At 44.3% G+C, this 16,348-nt stretch overlaps 3 protein-coding genes across 4 annotated transcripts; 2 read left to right on the top strand and 1 right to left on the bottom strand.

The window, feature by feature from the left end:
* Positions 1-674: 674 nt before the first annotated feature.
* On the top strand, positions 675-5,027 carry DIO1 (iodothyronine deiodinase 1; the record flags this gene model as incomplete). The annotated part of the gene is made up of 4 exons (XM_084211418.1): positions 675-1,005; positions 2,475-2,618; positions 3,678-3,877; positions 4,343-5,027. 4 exons carry the CDS (start codon positions 675-677, stop codon positions 4,406-4,408), a joined length of 741 nt encoding a protein of 246 aa, XP_084067544.1. The 3' UTR covers positions 4,409-5,027.
* Positions 3,569-7,981, bottom strand: IFT25 (intraflagellar transport 25). 2 transcript variants are annotated; one of them, XR_014616383.1, is made up of 6 exons: positions 7,758-7,981; positions 7,180-7,286; positions 6,778-6,846; positions 6,191-6,234; positions 5,506-5,729; positions 3,569-4,399 (listed from the first exon to the last, which is right to left on the bottom strand). XR_014616383.1 is itself a non-coding variant. In XM_084211419.1 (5 exons), exons 1-5 carry the CDS (start codon positions 7,853-7,855, stop codon positions 5,622-5,624), a joined length of 426 nt encoding a protein of 141 aa, XP_084067545.1. In that variant the 5' UTR covers positions 7,856-7,981; the 3' UTR covers positions 5,503-5,621. The 2 variants fall into 2 exon arrangements, 1 of the variants encoding a protein (XP_084067545.1); XM_084211419.1 differs by lacking the exon at positions 3,569-4,399 and having other exon boundaries at positions 5,503-5,729.
* A 51-nt stretch (positions 7,982-8,032) lies between these two features.
* Positions 8,033-14,527, top strand: LRRC42 (leucine rich repeat containing 42). The gene is made up of 8 exons (XM_084211417.1): positions 8,033-8,117; positions 8,972-9,459; positions 11,541-11,672; positions 12,700-12,818; positions 13,179-13,267; positions 13,350-13,463; positions 13,615-13,699; positions 14,060-14,527. The coding sequence occupies exons 2-8, from the start codon at positions 8,987-8,989 to the stop codon at positions 14,314-14,316; spliced, it is 1,269 nt and encodes a 422-aa protein (XP_084067543.1). The 5' UTR covers positions 8,033-8,117; positions 8,972-8,986; the 3' UTR covers positions 14,317-14,527.
* Positions 14,528-16,348: the final 1,821 nt, after the last annotated feature.

The raw sequence follows: 16,348 nt of genomic DNA, 5'->3' as shown, positions 1-16,348 counted from the left end.
GGTACCACAGTTAGGTCACCACAAAGCCTTCTCCTCTCCAGGCTGAACAGTCCCAACTTTCCCAGCCCTTTCTCACAGCAGCCCTCTGGTCTCTGATCTTCCTGTCCTCTTGAGGCCTCGCTCTGACAGATCCATGTCCTTCCTGTGCTGGGGACCAGCTGGATATTATATATACTGGAGCATATCTATATATATATGTGTATATGTATATACTTTTTAATTTTTTAAATTCAGGCCCAAAATGCCAAACACTGGAGTGCAGCAGAGCCCCAGAGCAGTGAGAGCAAGAGGAACAGGGCACGTTTGCACAGCATCTGCATCACCCCAAGGCCTCAAGCATCAGTCAGCACCTTAGTCTTTACTCTGGGATTCAGGGAGAACACCCTGATCCAGATGCCCTCATTTGGAAAGCCATTTGTGGATAAGCCTCACAGCTCTGCAGTGAGCACCATATCCCCACCCTGGCTGCACTGGATGCCTTTGGTGCAGCCGGAGGGAGCACTGCTGACAGGATCCTTGCTCACCCAGGGGCTGAAGTGCAGGGACAGGACAGTGTGCAAGTTAAGTCAGAAACTTAATCAGACACGTGGATGTTTTCCCTCCCCTTCACCCTCTACCTTTGCCCCTGCCTCGCATTGTGCTCTCATTGTGAGCAGCCAGACCTCTCCACCACCATGTCAGGCATCAGGGTTCTGCTACAGAAAATCCTGATCCTTCTGCAGGTTATTCTGTCTGTTGTTGTGGGCAAAACACTGATGATACTGTTCCCCAATGCCATGAAGAGATACATCCTAAAGATGGGTGAAAAGAGCAGAATGAACAGGAATCCGAAGTTCAGCTATGAAAACTGGGGCCCGACTTTTTTCAGCTTCAAGTACTTGCAGTTTGTGCTGAAGGTGAAGTGGAAGAGGCTGGAGGATGAAGCCTACGAGGGACATCCTGCTCCCAACACACCAGTGGTGACCCTCGGCGGGGAAGTTTGTCACCTCCTGGATTTCATGAAAGGTCAGTAATTGAGTGAATAATTTCAGTAATTGCTGAGAGCATAAATGAGGAGATGCTGCTGAGGGAGCAGGGACAGGCAGCCGGCAACGGAGTGCATCACGTGCAGACCACCAGCACTCCCCTGCTGGAGAAGATGCAGCACATTTACTCCAGCTGCTTCTTGATTGTCAAAAACAACCTGCATTTATCACCCTGTCTATGCTATCCCTTCACACCACTGAGCTTTTGCAAGAGCTGGCTCTGCCTGGAAATACTTTTTGCTGAAAGCCAAGGTAATAATTTGTTTTAGGGAGAGAAGGCCCAGAACTGAAACGTGTGCAGTGATTTCTGAGTGTTGGCTGTCGTTCCCTGTCCATACAGAAAATTCCACACCAGCTCTCTTAGCTAGCCTAAAGCCTAGAAAGCACACAGTGGGTTTTTCCAGATCTAAAGTGGCTGGGAATAAAGCAGAAGTAGCTGCTTTGTACTTTGTCCGCTGCCTCCCACTGAGATCTCAGCAGAACGTGGAATTAATCATTAAGCTGCAGCCTCCATCCCCACGGGAGGGATTACATCCTTCTCTCACTCTGCATCCCTAATTATATATAGATATTTATGTAGAAAATGGGCTGCAAATTCGGAGAAGAGATACACAGTATCTACAGGAAGGTACCACTGTTATTTAATTCTTTAGGATGTGGATCTATGGTTAGCAGCAGCTTTTAAGTTAAGCCATGCCAGAAAGGTCTTGGACAAATTTAATGGAATTCAGCATAACCAGACTAAAAGAGGTGCTTAAAAATCCTGCAAGCTCTCTTAAATCAAGGCCTTGCAAACAGATGCCAACATAAACACAACACTGTGTTAATTTGTAAGCAACTGCAGATACTTTTGCCAGTGTAAGGTTAGTTTAATAATAATATATAACCAGAGTTCTGTTTGGACAGGAAATTGCAGAAATACATTGAAAGCATGAAAGCCTGTGATGCATGACTGAAAAGTCTGCAGTTTCCCCTCAGCTCAGCTTGAACTGACACATCTAAAAAAATCTGGATATGAAAAGGCACTGGGACTCTGTCCTCAATGCCCAGCCCTGAACCACTGTCCCTGGATAACCTTGCAGAAGGCCATGTTTAGTATTTTTGAAGTTGCTCCATACTAAGGATCTCAGGGAGGCTGAGATGCCCATTTTGGATCAGTACCCTATTCCAAAAATGTTGGTAACTTGCTAATTGGCTCTTGTGATGAGGAAAAGAGCTGTATGAGTGCAGGGTGCCTCCTGCCTGTACTGGGCTGGGTTCCCTCAGGTAAACTCCTTGCTGGATGCAGCACAGATAGAGCCAGGCTAGGAAAAACACCTTTATGCCTGCTTTGCAGAGATACAGAGGTTCTGCTGATGATTTTACTGACCTAGGAGAAGTTTATATCAGTGTACTTAATTCTGTCCTTCCTCCCTTCGCTTAACCACAAAACTTTTTTTTCTTTTCCAGATAAGCGGCCTTTAATCCTGAACTTTGGAAGCTGCACCTGACCTTCATTTATGCTAAAATTTGATGAGTTCAACAAGCTCGTCAAAGATTTCAGCTCAATAGCAGATTTCCTTATCATCTACATTGAGGAAGCTCATGCAGTAGGTACAGTACAAACACCACAGTGATGCCAACCACAGCTACAACTGTGTCACTTCCTTTAGGGAAAAAAAGTATGCTAGCAAAGAAGGGGGCTGCAAATAGCACAGAAATCTTCAAATCAAGTGGCAACACCACATCTAGGCACCAGTTTGTGTCCTTAATTCTCCTAAGATTCTACTTACACTTCTAACTTTACACTGAGTTACTCATGTGAAGGACACAGTTCTATCTTTTAACAATTGCCTTTCAATGTTAGTACAGCTCCTTTTGGAAAGAGGAAGAAAAGACATTTCGTAGAACAAAAGTTAAGTGTACAATATGTTATGTGTTAACAGAAAAAAAAAAGTTTTTAATATTTTCCAGGAGCAGGATGCAGACTCCAATTTGAAAAATTTAGCAAGCGAACAAACCACACTTGTTTATCTACACCAGATTCTAAGTAACACATTGGCACTGGTTTTATCCCAAGATTAAGTGTTTTTCTAAAACCTAACATTTATAGTTTTCTAGCAATATGTAATTTTCAACAACTGAGAATCAGATAATGACTAAGTCAGTCATCAAACCCTTTTACTAGTTTCGGCTTTACTGGGAAGAGTTGTGTGCAAATGTTTGTTTGCATAGTTCTGATAAACAAAGGTGTGGCCTGGCTCACATTTCACTTCTCACAGACCTGTAATTTTGGTTTATAGGCTTAATGAGTACAATCAAGCAAAATGAACACTGACAAACCTTACCCAATACATGTTCCCCACCTGGTGTCTTTCTAGGGTAGATCTATGTGGGAAAAGTTCAGCTAAATCCATCAAATATTTCTGAACCCAGGGCAAGAAGAAAATACAGTTTGATGAGGGGAAAAACCCCCAGATCTTGGGATCACTTATTGGAAAGCATTAGTGGTGCCATAATTTGAGGGGGATTTTCATTTCATAGCAAATTTTGATGTTAGGAATAAACTGTAAGATTCTTTTAACCTACTTTTGGGATGTGACACACAGTACATGTCCACCCTTACACCTATTCAAAACCTTCAATGCTAAACCCCTTCCTCATTTGTTTTAGATGGATGGGCTTTTAAAAACAATGTCATTATTAAAAACCACAGAAGCCTTGAAGATCGAAAAATTGCAGCACAATTTCTTCAGAAAAATGACCCTCTGTGTCCAGTGGTTTTAGACACCATGGAAAACCTGAGCAGTTCAAAATACGCTGCGCTGCCAGAGCGACTCTACATGCTTCAGGGAGGGAAGGTCATCTACAAGGTAAAACATATCAGCACCAATGAGCATAGGATACAGAGATTTCTAAGTTTCAAGGTGACCTGAGACTGCTTTACATTTAACAGTCAGTATTTCATTCTGTTTGAGAGCGAAACATTTCACAATGCACTGTAAATGTGGAGAGAAATGAAAATGCAGCAAAACCAGTCTGGGCCTTTATAATGTACATATTTGATGTACACCTCAGTCTTGCTCAAATATTTATCTTTTGGCTCACTAGTAACCCGAGATACATCTAAGCTGTGAAATCCAGGAACACTTCCCACCTCCAGGATCCAGACATTGGCTCTGTCCCAGTGACACAGCAGGGTGTAACCATCTCCCAGGGATGACTCCAGTGGAAAGGGAGCCCAAAGCACACCTGCCCACAGTTCTGGTGCAGCTGCTGTGCTCTGAAGGACTTCTGCTCTGCTTGAGCATCACTGTGTCATTTTATTGCCTTTGCAGGGAGGAGTGGGGCCTTGGAATTACCACCCCGAGGAAATACGTGCCATCCTGGAAAAACTGAAATAGAAAAAGGACTTTGAAGCAAAAACTATTTGGATAAAGAAGTTAAAAAATAATTTGTCACAGACCTAAGTCTAAGGAACAAAAATAGAATTTAAAAACAGCCACAGAGAGAAGAAGAAAAGAACAATGTTGTATATGCAATGTATATGCAAAGAGCATCTGGAATGAGGTTCATTATGTTTGTCTAGAAGCTTTCAGGTGTCATCCCTACAACACCAACTTCTGTTCTGTAGTAACTTACTGCTCTTGTGTCACATGCAGTAATGTGGGAGCTGGGTCCATTGAGCTCTGGATACAAACATTTACACTTGAAAGGAATATCCTGCAGGATGAGCTTCGGGGTGGTGACATTTGCAGGAATCCACTGGCATGCAAAGCAACTGATTTCACCTTCCTATACACATTGCACTTGTGTATATAAAATGTTCCTTTTCACTGACTTCAGGAGGCTTCTGAGTAAGACAATCTCTATCAACATCTGTTTCCGTGAATATTTGTTATGATGGTCCCAGCCTAAAGCACTGGCGGTTGTGACCTGATTCTAGAAAATATTTATAGAAACAAGGGATTGATCTACAATTATTAAAAGTCTGTCTATCAAACCACTTAATTTGGCTTCAGATTGTTTCCCTTCCTGCCCTGCCTCTCTCCCCCCCAGGTTATTTCTAAGCATTATCAGACATTTGTATTCATTCTAATAATCTCTGAGTTTGAGCTGATCAGAAATTTACCAATTTAAGGACTTCTGAAGGACTTCTTTGACAGCAGGAAGTAATGCATCCCACTTAAGTAGCTCACACTTTTTTTTTTCTATTTAACTCAGAGTGCAAGGGAAACATTTTATAGGAAATTGAGTTTTAATTAATGTATTATGTAAGCCTGATAGAAATATACTACCTTAAATGGACTAAGTTATGTTCAGGTGTTGTAGGCTGACAGTTTAGGCTACAAAATGAAAAAGCTGTTACTACAATTAACAACTGCACTGTGTTGAGGTTAGACTTGATCATCTTAAAAGTCTTTTCCAACCTAAATGATTCTATATTCTCATATTCTATTCCATACATTAAACCAGCAGGGAATACATACCACATCCATACCTTCAAAAACCTCTTTAATACAAAGTGCTAATAATAAACATTCTCTGCAGTGCAGCTATCAAAATGTAACTTCCTTATAAAAAAAAATAAAGTGGAGGCCCAAATTTAAGCTGGGCTCAAGTGTTCTCTGCCGTGCCCTCTGCCATCACCCGGTGCACTGACACAAAATGATCAAAGGCAGATTTGATGATGAAACGCAAGTAAGTGGCTTGGAACTCAGGAAGCTGCAGGAGGAATAAAAATAATGTTATTGCATTCACTGTAGTAACAAAACTACCCAACCACATTTGCAGAAGTTTGTTAAACCCCAAGGATCTGGATCTTTCAGTGTCTATTTTTTGAACTGCACATAAATCAAGTTCTTTGACCTGCAACTCAAAATAATCCCATCACATCCTGAATTCCGCAGCCTTAAAGGCAGCAAGTGAAGGAGGGAAGATTGCCACACTTCTGGAAAGGGTCCTTGCACCTCCTTAGGAGCACTAGGCAGGTGCAATTTCATAGCATGATCTACAGAGGAGCAGCTGGGAAGTGCAATTTCACACCACAATCTACAAATTCCTCTCTTTAACACCAACTGAGCAATAACTGTAAATAAAGACGTTTGTTTTTATTATGGTTTCTACCCACTTAGTCCAGATATCCCATTTCATGAACACTACGGATGTACACTGTAAATACTCACTGGAAATTCTTCCATTTGGAGCTGCCCTTCTCTGTGCTGCAAATCTAGAAAATATATTTTAAGGTAAATAATGAAGAACAATGTGCAATGCAGTGAAGTTTTCACTAGACAAAGTTCAAGTGAGTTTAAGGACAATGAATTTACACTGTATATAGACACTGTTCTTTTTTATTTTTACAGGTGATAAAAGAGAATACTTTTTTGCAATATCCCAGTGTGTGTGTGTATATATATATCCCACTCATTACAGTGTTAAAAAAAGTCACCCAAGAGGCACTAAAAAAAGCCAATCCCCAAGCCAAACAATGCAGGAAATGGCACTCTATTATACTATGTAAGCCTGTTTTTAATTTTTGGAACATAAAGTGCACAAGTAGTGCTTTTACCCCTTATACAGCATTTTACTCTCCAAACTGCTGCAGAGACCAGCAGTGTTAACAAAATTCACTTAAACGTGACTGTTACATTAATATCTAATAAAACAATCATCACCCCACACTTTACTCAATAAATAGATGAGGGGTTACAGGGATTCACAGAAAAAAGACCAACATTGCTCCCACAAAACCCCACAAACTCAGACTTACCTTTTTCAACACACTGTTCAAAACCCACAGGGTCTTTAGATGTGCTTCTTTCAATCCTTAAGGTCCGCACTAAAATATGTATCAATTCAAAATATCAACACAAGTTCTGATTCTTTATTGATACTGGTATTTATTCCATCACTTTACAACTACAAAACACTTTCAGAGCGTTAACTAATTTGTTTTTTTCTCTAAGCTATGGGGATTGTGAATATGAAGGATGATTGCTTTGTGAAAATGAATCTTTATGCAAAATTAAATCTTTATGTGATGTTAAATGTTTATGAATCTCTTAAAAGTGGCTACATACAGACTAGGACACTACTGTGGAAACTTTTATTAAGGCACGGACACACAATTTAACATAGCACGTATTACCTACTGCAAGACACAAAGTCTTACCCAAATAACACTGGATGGCGACTTTGCTGATTTTTACACATTTGGGAAAACCAATAATCAGTTCCTGTGGGAACATGCCAGTCGTCGTCCAAAATGTTTTGGAACTTCTGTAGGGAGAACAGGACAAAACCCTCAACCGCAGCTTTCCATCTATAACCATCTTCAATTAAATTTATCACAGAAAAATATGGAGGGGAAAGGAAGGGGGAAAGAGGAGGGGAAGAGGGATGGAAAAGGAAGGGTAGAAAAACAGGGGAACGGCGAAAAAGGGAAGGAGAGGGATGAAAAGGAGGAGGGGAAAGAGGAGGAAAGGGCCGGGGGAGGCATTTTTATCTGGGGTACTTTCAGCAGTGCCCTGTATAAGATACGAGGGGCAGCTCTCTGGAGGTTTTCACCCCTCGCCGGGCGGGCTCTGTACCCGGGCGGTCCCACATGAGCGCGCAATGGCGGCGGGCCCGCAGCGGTTCCTCCCTGTGGCGACCCCAGCGTGAGGGCGAAGGGCCGAGCCCGGGCCAGCCCCGGCGGGCTCCGTGCGGGAGGAGCCGCTCCCGCCGCCCGCGCCCCCGCCCGGCCCTCACCCGTCCGCCACGCTCTCGGCGGGGTGCTCGGCATCGCTGGACGTGGCCAGGACCAGGGCGGCCCCCGCCGAGCTCCGGCACCAGTCGGTGGCTCTCATCGCGCGCCGCGGGGCTGCCGCTCCCGGGCAACGGCGGCAGCCCCCCCCCTCCCCCGCGGCCGCTCCCGGTGCGGGAAGCCGGGATCGCCCCTGGCAGGGCGGGAGAGGCCGGGCGGGACCCGCGGCTCCCACCGTGCTCCGCTCCGCCCCGCCCGCCGCCCGCCCCCCGCGCGGCCCCGCCCGCCGCCCGCGGGCGCTGCGGGACGGGCGGCGGGAGCGCCGAGCCCCGGCCCGGCTGACGGCGCGGCCCCTCCCGGGGCAGGTAGGTGGGATGAGGGGGGATCGGGGAACGAGCGGGATTCTGGCCTCCCTGCCCGGGCGGAGACCCTTTCCCCTGCGCCCCCTCCCCTCTGCCCCTTCCCCTTGTGCCCCTTCCCTTGGCGCCCCTCGGGGCTGTGCCCGCTCACGGCGCGCTCACCCCGGGCACAATCCGATCCCTTCACAGACCCTTCCCAGCGTAGCCCCGACCCCTGTCCGGGTTGGACCCGATCCCTTCGCAACCGCCTCCCCATCCCTTCCGGTACCCCCGGCCCCCCTCGGGCAGGGCCCGATCTCCTCCCGCCCCGCAGGACCCGATCGCCCGCCCCGCAGGCCGGGAGCTGAGAGGATCCCGTCCCTGCCCTGCCCCTCGCCATGGCAGCTCTGGGCTCTCCTACCCCCGCCAGGACCCCGCTCCCGAACCAGAGCCCCCGACACCGGCTGGGGAGGGGGCACCGGGAGATGCCCACCCTTCCAGGGAGGGAGGTTCCAGCAGGCTCCATTGCCCAGCTGCAGTCAGACATGTGCCCTCCTCTTCCTCCTCCTTCTGCTCCTGCCTGAAGCAGAGCCAGGCCTGGTTGTGGGGGCACTTCCCACTCAACCCCAGCCCCTCTCCTGCTGCCCCATCTCCATCCCGGGCCTGGGATCCACCCCGGGCCTCTCAGCCAGCCTGGGGTCCGGTTCCCCCTCGGATGGGGTGTGAGGCAGTCAGCTCACACCCCTGCTCCGCACAGCCTGCCCTCCTTGCTACGTGGCCATGCTCAGGGCTCTAAGGGGAGCTGCCAGCTTGTGGGGGCTTCCCTGGGTCATGTTTTCCTCTGTGGCTGTTCTTCACCTGTCTGTGATTTGTTTTTGCAGAGCTGGTCGAGGGGAATGTCGTACTGTCTCCACTCAGAAAGCCATTTGGATACTGGGCCAATATACGTGCGTGAAAATGGGAAGCTGCACGTGGTAAATCGGGGTGCAGGCGGCGCACAGAATGTCGCTCCCAAAGCAAGATCTTTTAGTCTGTTTTCCAGAACTTTTTCAGTGGAGCTTTGCATGAACAGGGAGGATGATAGGGCAAGGAGGCAGAGGACTGATCATTTCATCTTCACGTACACCAAGGAGGGGAACCTCCGCTACTCAGCCAAGTCCCTCTTCAGCCTAGTGCTGGGTTACATTTCTGACAATGTAGATCACATTGACTCGTTGATTGGTTTCCCAGAGCAGATTGCTGAAAAGCTCTTTTCAGCAGCAGAAGCAAGACAAAAGTTCACAGAGCCAGTGACAGGACTGAGAGCTCTGCAGAAGTTCACTGAAGCCTATGGCAGTTTGGTGCTGTGCTCACTGTGCTTGCGGAACAGGTAAGTGTGTCCCCTAACCAATCTTGTCTTCTGCTGGCACACTTCAAGCTTCCTCTAAATTAAATAAAAATACATTTTGGGCATATAACACCACCTAATTTTAATGAAATGCCCTGAGCCTTATCTGATTCTTGTGCTTGCTGCCTTTTTCCCATCCCTTTCCTACAAGGGCAGCTGTAGGTTTTATTTTAAGATAAAAATCATAACAGGGGTAACAGACTACATCTGTTTTAACCAACAGGGGATCTTATGTGGAGGATTAAACCTGCAACTGTTTTTAACAATAATAATCAGCACTTCTGTGGAAATCTGTGTGCTTAGTGCCTTCTCAGGCATTTCATGGGATGTTTGTGTAATTGCTGTTTAAAAGCTTTTCAACACACTTAGCTGACTGTACAGATAAAATACACCCTTGCAAATTGTTTGGGTTTATTAACTATAAGCTTGCTGTCATGTCTCATTTTGGGGGCTCAGAAGAAGATACAGACTTGTGGGTAAGTTGCAGGCTTTGAAATCAGGCAGGTTTTACCTTATTTTATTGTTGTTGCCATCCCCATATTGACTGTACTTTAACAAGGTCCTGATTACAGTCCAGCATTAGTTTTTCCATATTCTCAATGCCCACATCTTCAACTGAAACAGTCTTGCCAAGTTTAAAACTGGATTATGTTTTTAAAGCCTTGCTCCTACTGAAGTCCTTCCCAGTAATAGAACCCTTCTCTTCCATCTCTACACTTGAAAAAGGGATGGTTTATCCAGTTTTAAATCAAAGTGCTGGCATATTCATCTGAAGTGCCAAGGGTGTTCTGAGCACAGTAGGAATGTTTGAGTAGAAGTCAATTATCCTTTGTTTTATCCTTTAAACCTACTCCCTTTTTATCTCTAGCACAGATAATTTTATGGGCTTAATTTAGAAATTAAGCTAATTCTGGCATCTTTTGCCATTACAGAAAGCTGAGTTAAGTATCAAGTCTTTGAAATCCAGGAAGTAAGGCATTAAAGCATTTTCTGATGAATTTTATTTTTAAAAGAGCCCACTCTTCTCTCCAGAACCCCCCATAGCTAATAATCTCTCTCAAGAACTGGCTTCAGCTCTGACTGTGTGTTGTGCTTTTTGCAGAGCCAAATTGCAAGAGGTGTGAGGGGGGGTGGTTTGATGGGTAAAATTACACTGGGAGGATATTAAGGTCCTCTTATTTGCATGGACAAAGAGGTGTTCCTGGAGGGATCAAATTAAAAATCACCCCCAGTTTATGCAGTGAAGATGCTGACCTCAGGGTGTGTCTTGCCGTGGGGAATACGAGGTAAATTCAGGAGAGATCAGTGAATTTGGAGCCACAGGGACAGCAAGAGGTGACTGCAGGGAGGTATTGAGGGCTACGTGCTCATTACTGCATACTCATGCCTGCCATTCTTCAGTGGTTTGTTCCCATCTCTGAGCCTCCTACTGAATGGCTCCAGCACAGATGTTTGCGTGGCTGCTGAGTGAATCAGAGCAGGGAACCAGCACAGCTTAAAAAGAACCCCACTGAGTAACTGCTGCCTGGGGTGTAGCCACAGCTCTGGCCAGTCCTGGACTTCTACCCCTAGTCAAGCATTTTATTGACATATAAAAAGTAAAATTTTGCCACTGACAAGCTATCCTGTCCTGTTTAAAATCCATGTTTGAGGTGGATTTTAAACCTGGATGAATGTGGGTTTGCCTATACCCTCCCTAGACACTGAGGAAAAGCAGTTTGGCAAGCTGATTTATGATAATCTGGGATATTTTGCATTATCTTGAAATAATACAGCAATAATCTGTAAAGAAGCTCCTAATAGCAATATTTGCGTGTTAGCCCAATATTTTGCATCAAATCAAAACCATGACAGTGATTTAAGGAGAAGACTGGGAATTCAGACATGTTGTGTGCCAGCTGCACATAAAGAGGTACTTAGTGCAGCTGGGTAATTTCTGTCAATTTTCACATAGGTACTTAGCAGAAATAAGTGCATTGTGCTTATGACACTTAGGGATGTAGACACCTCCTTACATGCCTGAGCACTGAGGGCTTTTTTTTTTTTTTTTTTTGGCTTTGCAGATACCTGGTTATCTCTGAAAAGCTTGAAGAAATTAAGTCTTTCCGGGAGCTGACGTGTTTGGATCTCTCCTGCTGTAAACTTGGAGATGAACATGAGCTGCTGGAACACCTCACCAAAGAGGCCCTGTCTAGGTACCACTTTCTTGAGCTAAAAATGACACTTTCTTTCCTACCAGTAAGCAGTTCAAAGAATCAGGCTGAGACTTTAAAAGAAAGTTTCACAGGCTGCCAAGAGTAAGGTTGAAGATTTTGGTTGTTCATAAAACCTGTTCTGTAGTTAAACAAAATACAGAATTTATTGTACACAAAGCACATACTGAATCAAAAAATACTCAAAATTATGCAGGATAACTTACTGTCTCATGTTTTATATCAGCTTTTTAAAATTTTTATTGTCTGGGCAAAAAATGCATCTTTAACATTTGGTACAGTTTTACATTTCCTGTTTTTCAGGGGGAACTTTATCAGCCAAATTTTTAACCAAACTAGTGTTCTCCATGAAGACTTCTGCAAGGAGGAAGTTGATTATTGAGTTAACATCTCAAAACAGTAAATTTTGTAATTTTGTTTGGTACCAAAAAATGACAAGTAGATAATTTTGGAAGCATTAGGTAGGATGACTGCTAATTAAGGATATTATGTTGCTGTAAGATTTTGGTGCATTTTGCATCAAGGTTTTATCTTGAAGTGCTCTGAAGAGAGCACTTCAATGTGATGTTTTTTCCTGAGTTTTGTTAATCAGTGCTATAAGACCTCATTATTTTCTTAAAATCACTGCTTATGATCACTTATCGAATCTGCTCTCTCTCAGTTTGCCAAGCATTTTTTCTTAGTTTTGAGTGCATTTCAGTTTGGCAGCCTTGGTATAAAGAACTTCAGGGTATAAAGAAGCTTATTGTCTCTGTTGGCAAATGTTTGGCTCTAGGATCAGTTTGTCACTGGAGCTGTGGGAATAGCTGCTCAAGTAGTGCTTCTGTTGAGCTAGCAGGGAAATACAAAGATATTTGTTACTCCTGCTAACCCAGGTTCCTTCCTCACTGCTTTTTACAGTGAGCCTGTAGGGCTTGGCACAGGATGACCCTTCTGACACGGAGTTTTAGGACATTTTGTAAAACTCTCAGAAATAATGACCATAAACTCCCTGTATCTCTGCTGGCAGTGTGAAGAGGCTTCTCCTGAAGGACAACTCCCTGTCAGACGCCGGCCTGCGCAGGATGACAGCGCCCGTCCGTGTGCTGAAAAAGGGCCTGGACAATCTGCTGGTGCTGGACTTGTCCTGTAAGTGCTCCATGTCTCAGGACAGGGAGAACCTGTGTCCTTTCTGATAAAGAATTTGTCCTCCTCAGCACTGAAGGAATGCAATTAATTTGTTGATTCCCATGAGCCAAGCGCTCAACCCCAGATTTCACCAGCAGCCTCCCTGAAGGCACAGGGCAGACCTGAGGTCTCAGGCATTTGCTACTTACATAAATATTTTTAGCAGTTTGAGAATTGGTATTGTATATATTTGTACTTTGATAATTTGAGGGGGAAAGTCAGTCTTGTTCCAGTATTAGCTTTTGGAACAAATACTTCCTTGGTATTTTGATAATCGTTTTCCACATCATGTAACTTAATTAACTTTACTTTGCCTTACAGGTAACCCTAAAATCACAGATGTGGGAATTGGATACCTTCTTTCTTTCAAGAAATTGAATTGTTTGGATATTTCTGGGACAGGTCTTAAGGTAAAAATCATCAGAAAAGGTTTACTGGACAAGTGTAATAAAAGTTCTTGCCCTCTGACTGCTTTATGTCCCTTTTCCCCAGGATGTTGATGCTGTCATAAAGCGGCTTCAAGTGCAGATAGGCCTGGTTCACTCAAAAGTGCCTCTGAAAGAATTTGATCACAGTAACTGCAAAACAGAGGGATGGGCAGAGCAGGTAAGGGGGGTTAAACTGTTTTACTCTTTAAAAATTTGCTTTATGGAATACAAAATCGCTGAATGGGAAAAAACAAGGGATGGAGTTGTTTCCAATGATATTTCTGTACATTTTACAAGACACATTTGAACTGCTTCATTTGCTCTTTCAGACAGTTCTGCAGTGGGAGCAGGCAGTTATGGAGGCCATGAAGCCCCAGGACAACCTGAGATCCAGAGTAACAGCTCTTCACTTCTGTACGTAACTGCATGGACACCACAGAGTTGATTTGTTTTCTTTTCTACAGGGACTATTCCCATACTCTTTTGGGTTATAGTACAAATAGCATCTCAGGTGTGCAGTTTCAGCCCTTTGTGTAACTGCATTACAATGTACTTGAGTTTTTTCATTTGTTAAACTTCTGGATCATTCAAGTACAGCTCATATAACAACTTGAGTTTTTTCCTTAATACTCTGAGTCCAAAATATAAATGGTATTTTTTTCATGTGCACATTTCCAAGTTGGCTTGGCCAAAACAGCTTGTACCACAAAGTTATGCATTTTACAACATAATTCTGTTTTTCCCAAAACCTGAACTTGTTATTTTTGCTTGTAGATGGCAAGACACACAGAATAGAGGAAGTAGTCAAATGCACACTGGTGGAGCCAGAAACTAAAGCATCTGGAAACTTGCAGTTTTATAAAGAAAACGTTGAAAATTGCCATTTACCTTTGAAAAAGGAGGTTGCAGGCAGCCATGAATTAAAGAACAATAAAAAAAGAGCTTTGGCTGAACAAGAGAGAGAAAGGACTTCCAAACAGAAGCATCTGTGCCTCAGTGTGGAGGACTGGGATTTGTTAAATACCTACTGAGTCAGAAAGAAGTGGGTCTTTTGTTTGTTGTTCTCTTGCTGATGACAGGATTTGGACATATTGAGAGGGAGTGACAAAGTACTGTTAAATCTGGTTGCTGTGACATGCCTGTGGGGTAACCTGTGCTGGGGGAGGGATAGAGACAAGAAGGTTGGTAATGCTACTGTATATTTTCAATACATAATAATTTTTTCAAATAAAGTTTTTGTTGTCATCCTTAAGTCACTCTTCTGATGAAGGTGTTTTTCACCAAAACAGCTGCTCCTGTCCCTGCTGCTCTGCTGCCTCTCGAGGGGCAGGACACAAATCACTGCAGCTCATCTGAAATGAAGCTGCACTGGGCTTGTCAGTGCCATGGGATGTTTACAGTGCTGCTGGAACAGAAACCTCAGCCTGAAAGCACCAGGCTGTGCTGATGGGGCTGTGCAGAGGGAGGGAGCACAAAGGATAAGCACAGACCTCTGGGAAGGGAGGCAGAGGCAGTAACACCTCAGCAACAGCCACTGCAGAAGCACAAAGTGGAACACAAGTCCCCTTTCTCATTTTAGCCCAGGAAATGAGAGCTGGAATGAGGTTACTGTAGAGATTATGCTCTGCAGTTGTAATTTGTTCTCCCTTACAAGCAAATTCACTGCATTTGAGATCATTCTGTGGTTTTAAACCCATTTTCAGTCTGCCTGCAATACACCAACTGTGCTTCTCCATCTGAAAGCACTGAGGGGCATTTATAATTCAAATATTAATTATGCAGATCAGCTGTAAATCACCTGGACACTCAGACCTGTTCAGTGCTGGTCTGTGCAGCTGTCATGCTGCAGGTAACTGTTAAACATTGAATTCCTGCCCTGAGTGTTTCCATCACAAGTGGCTGAGGTGCACAGTGCTCATCATTGTCCTCCTGGGCCTCATGAGGCCGAGGATTTTCCCCAGGTTTCCCCTAGCAGTGCTTCTTCAGAGGGTATCTTCCTTTTACACTGCTGTCTACCATAATTCATCACCAAGAAAAGCAGCACATCCTTGGAAACCATGAAGAGGCCAAGAAAATGAACTTAGCTCAGAGATGCATGAAGAACAAAACCCCTTTGTCTTCTTACTGCTGAATTTTCCTCAAAAAAGGACTACACACAAACAAAACAGGCACACTTGCACTGAAATCCTAATTTCTTTTCCCAGAAACTCAAGGCTATTAATACCTTCCCCTGACAACTACATCAGCTCTCTGCTGAGACAAACTATGGCACAAATTGTGACTCAAAACAGTGGCTCAGTGGGGAGGAAGATGTGCAATCTTCCCCCTCAAGCTGATTCTGGTGCAATTGCCACCATGGAATTTTTGGCCCCTTCCACCATTGGAGGTACGCTGACCTGACCATGGAGAGATGCACATTTTTTTACCAATCCTAATTTTACCAAACCAATTACCTGGGCCCTGAGCATGAGGGTTCCTATGTATCTTTTTAACAGCTGATTAGTTCAATATTTTCTGCACTGGGATGACATTTTACAGGCACAGAGAAACCAAGCTGTGCACCCTGGCCAGGCCTGGAGAGAGACAGGTGAGTAAAAGCAGCTTTAACATTCCCCCATGCAGAGTTTTGCCATCTCATTCCAGGCAGAGTGTGAGTCACAATACTGTAAAGCTATTTATAAAAAGATCTCTCAGATTTCCAGCTGTATCCCAGTGACAAATTAGAAGCAACATTCACCATTGATCTGAGTTACAGTGACAGGCAGAGCTGCAGATCACAGGACCGAGAAGAAATGAGTGAACAGAGGTTTATTTTTAAATATCTATGACCTGAGGTGGCAATGGGAAGAAGAACACCTCATGAGTTTTTTTGGGTCTAGAAAAGTAAGAGTACTCACTGTAAATGTGGGGTTTTCCTCAATGTTTTAGACATAGATGATATTTTCAAAGGAGCAGAGAAAACCTCAAATTTCAGTGTCATGTCCACACCTATATCCTGAGGACTGCTTGGAAGGCTTGGCTGCCTGATTATGCCCTGCTGGCAGAGGAACAAAACAAGCAGCA

Source organism: Fringilla coelebs (assembly GCF_963513975.1).
Source record: "Fringilla coelebs genome assembly, chromosome: 9".
NCBI lineage: Eukaryota > Metazoa > Chordata > Aves > Passeriformes > Fringillidae > Fringilla > Fringilla coelebs.
The sequence above is the reverse complement of the archived record's forward strand: the minus strand, read 5'-3'. Positions and strand labels throughout refer to the sequence as shown.

Excerpts from the sequence above, each read along its gene's own strand:
- LRRC42 (XM_084211417.1), top strand. The coding sequence starts at position 8,987 with ATGTCGTACTGTCTCCACTCAGAAAGCCATTTGGATACTGGGCCAATA. Across the intron at positions 9,460-11,540 it reads TCACTGTGCTTGCGGAACAG|ATACCTGGTTATCTCTGAAA; the intron begins GTAAGTGTGTCC and ends TTGGCTTTGCAG. Across the intron at positions 13,464-13,614 it reads CAGAGGGATGGGCAGAGCAG|ACAGTTCTGCAGTGGGAGCA; the intron begins GTAAGGGGGGTT and ends TTGCTCTTTCAG.
- IFT25 (XM_084211419.1), bottom strand. The coding sequence starts at position 7,855 with ATGAGAGCCACCGACTGGTGCCGGAGCTCGGCGGGGGCCGCCCTGGTC. Across the intron at positions 6,847-7,179 it reads CGCCATCCAGTGTTATTTGG|TGCGGACCTTAAGGATTGAA; the intron begins GTAAGACTTTGT and ends TACATATTTTAG. Across the intron at positions 6,235-6,777 it reads TGAACAGTGTGTTGAAAAAG|ATTTGCAGCACAGAGAAGGG; the intron begins GTAAGTCTGAGT and ends TATATTTTCTAG.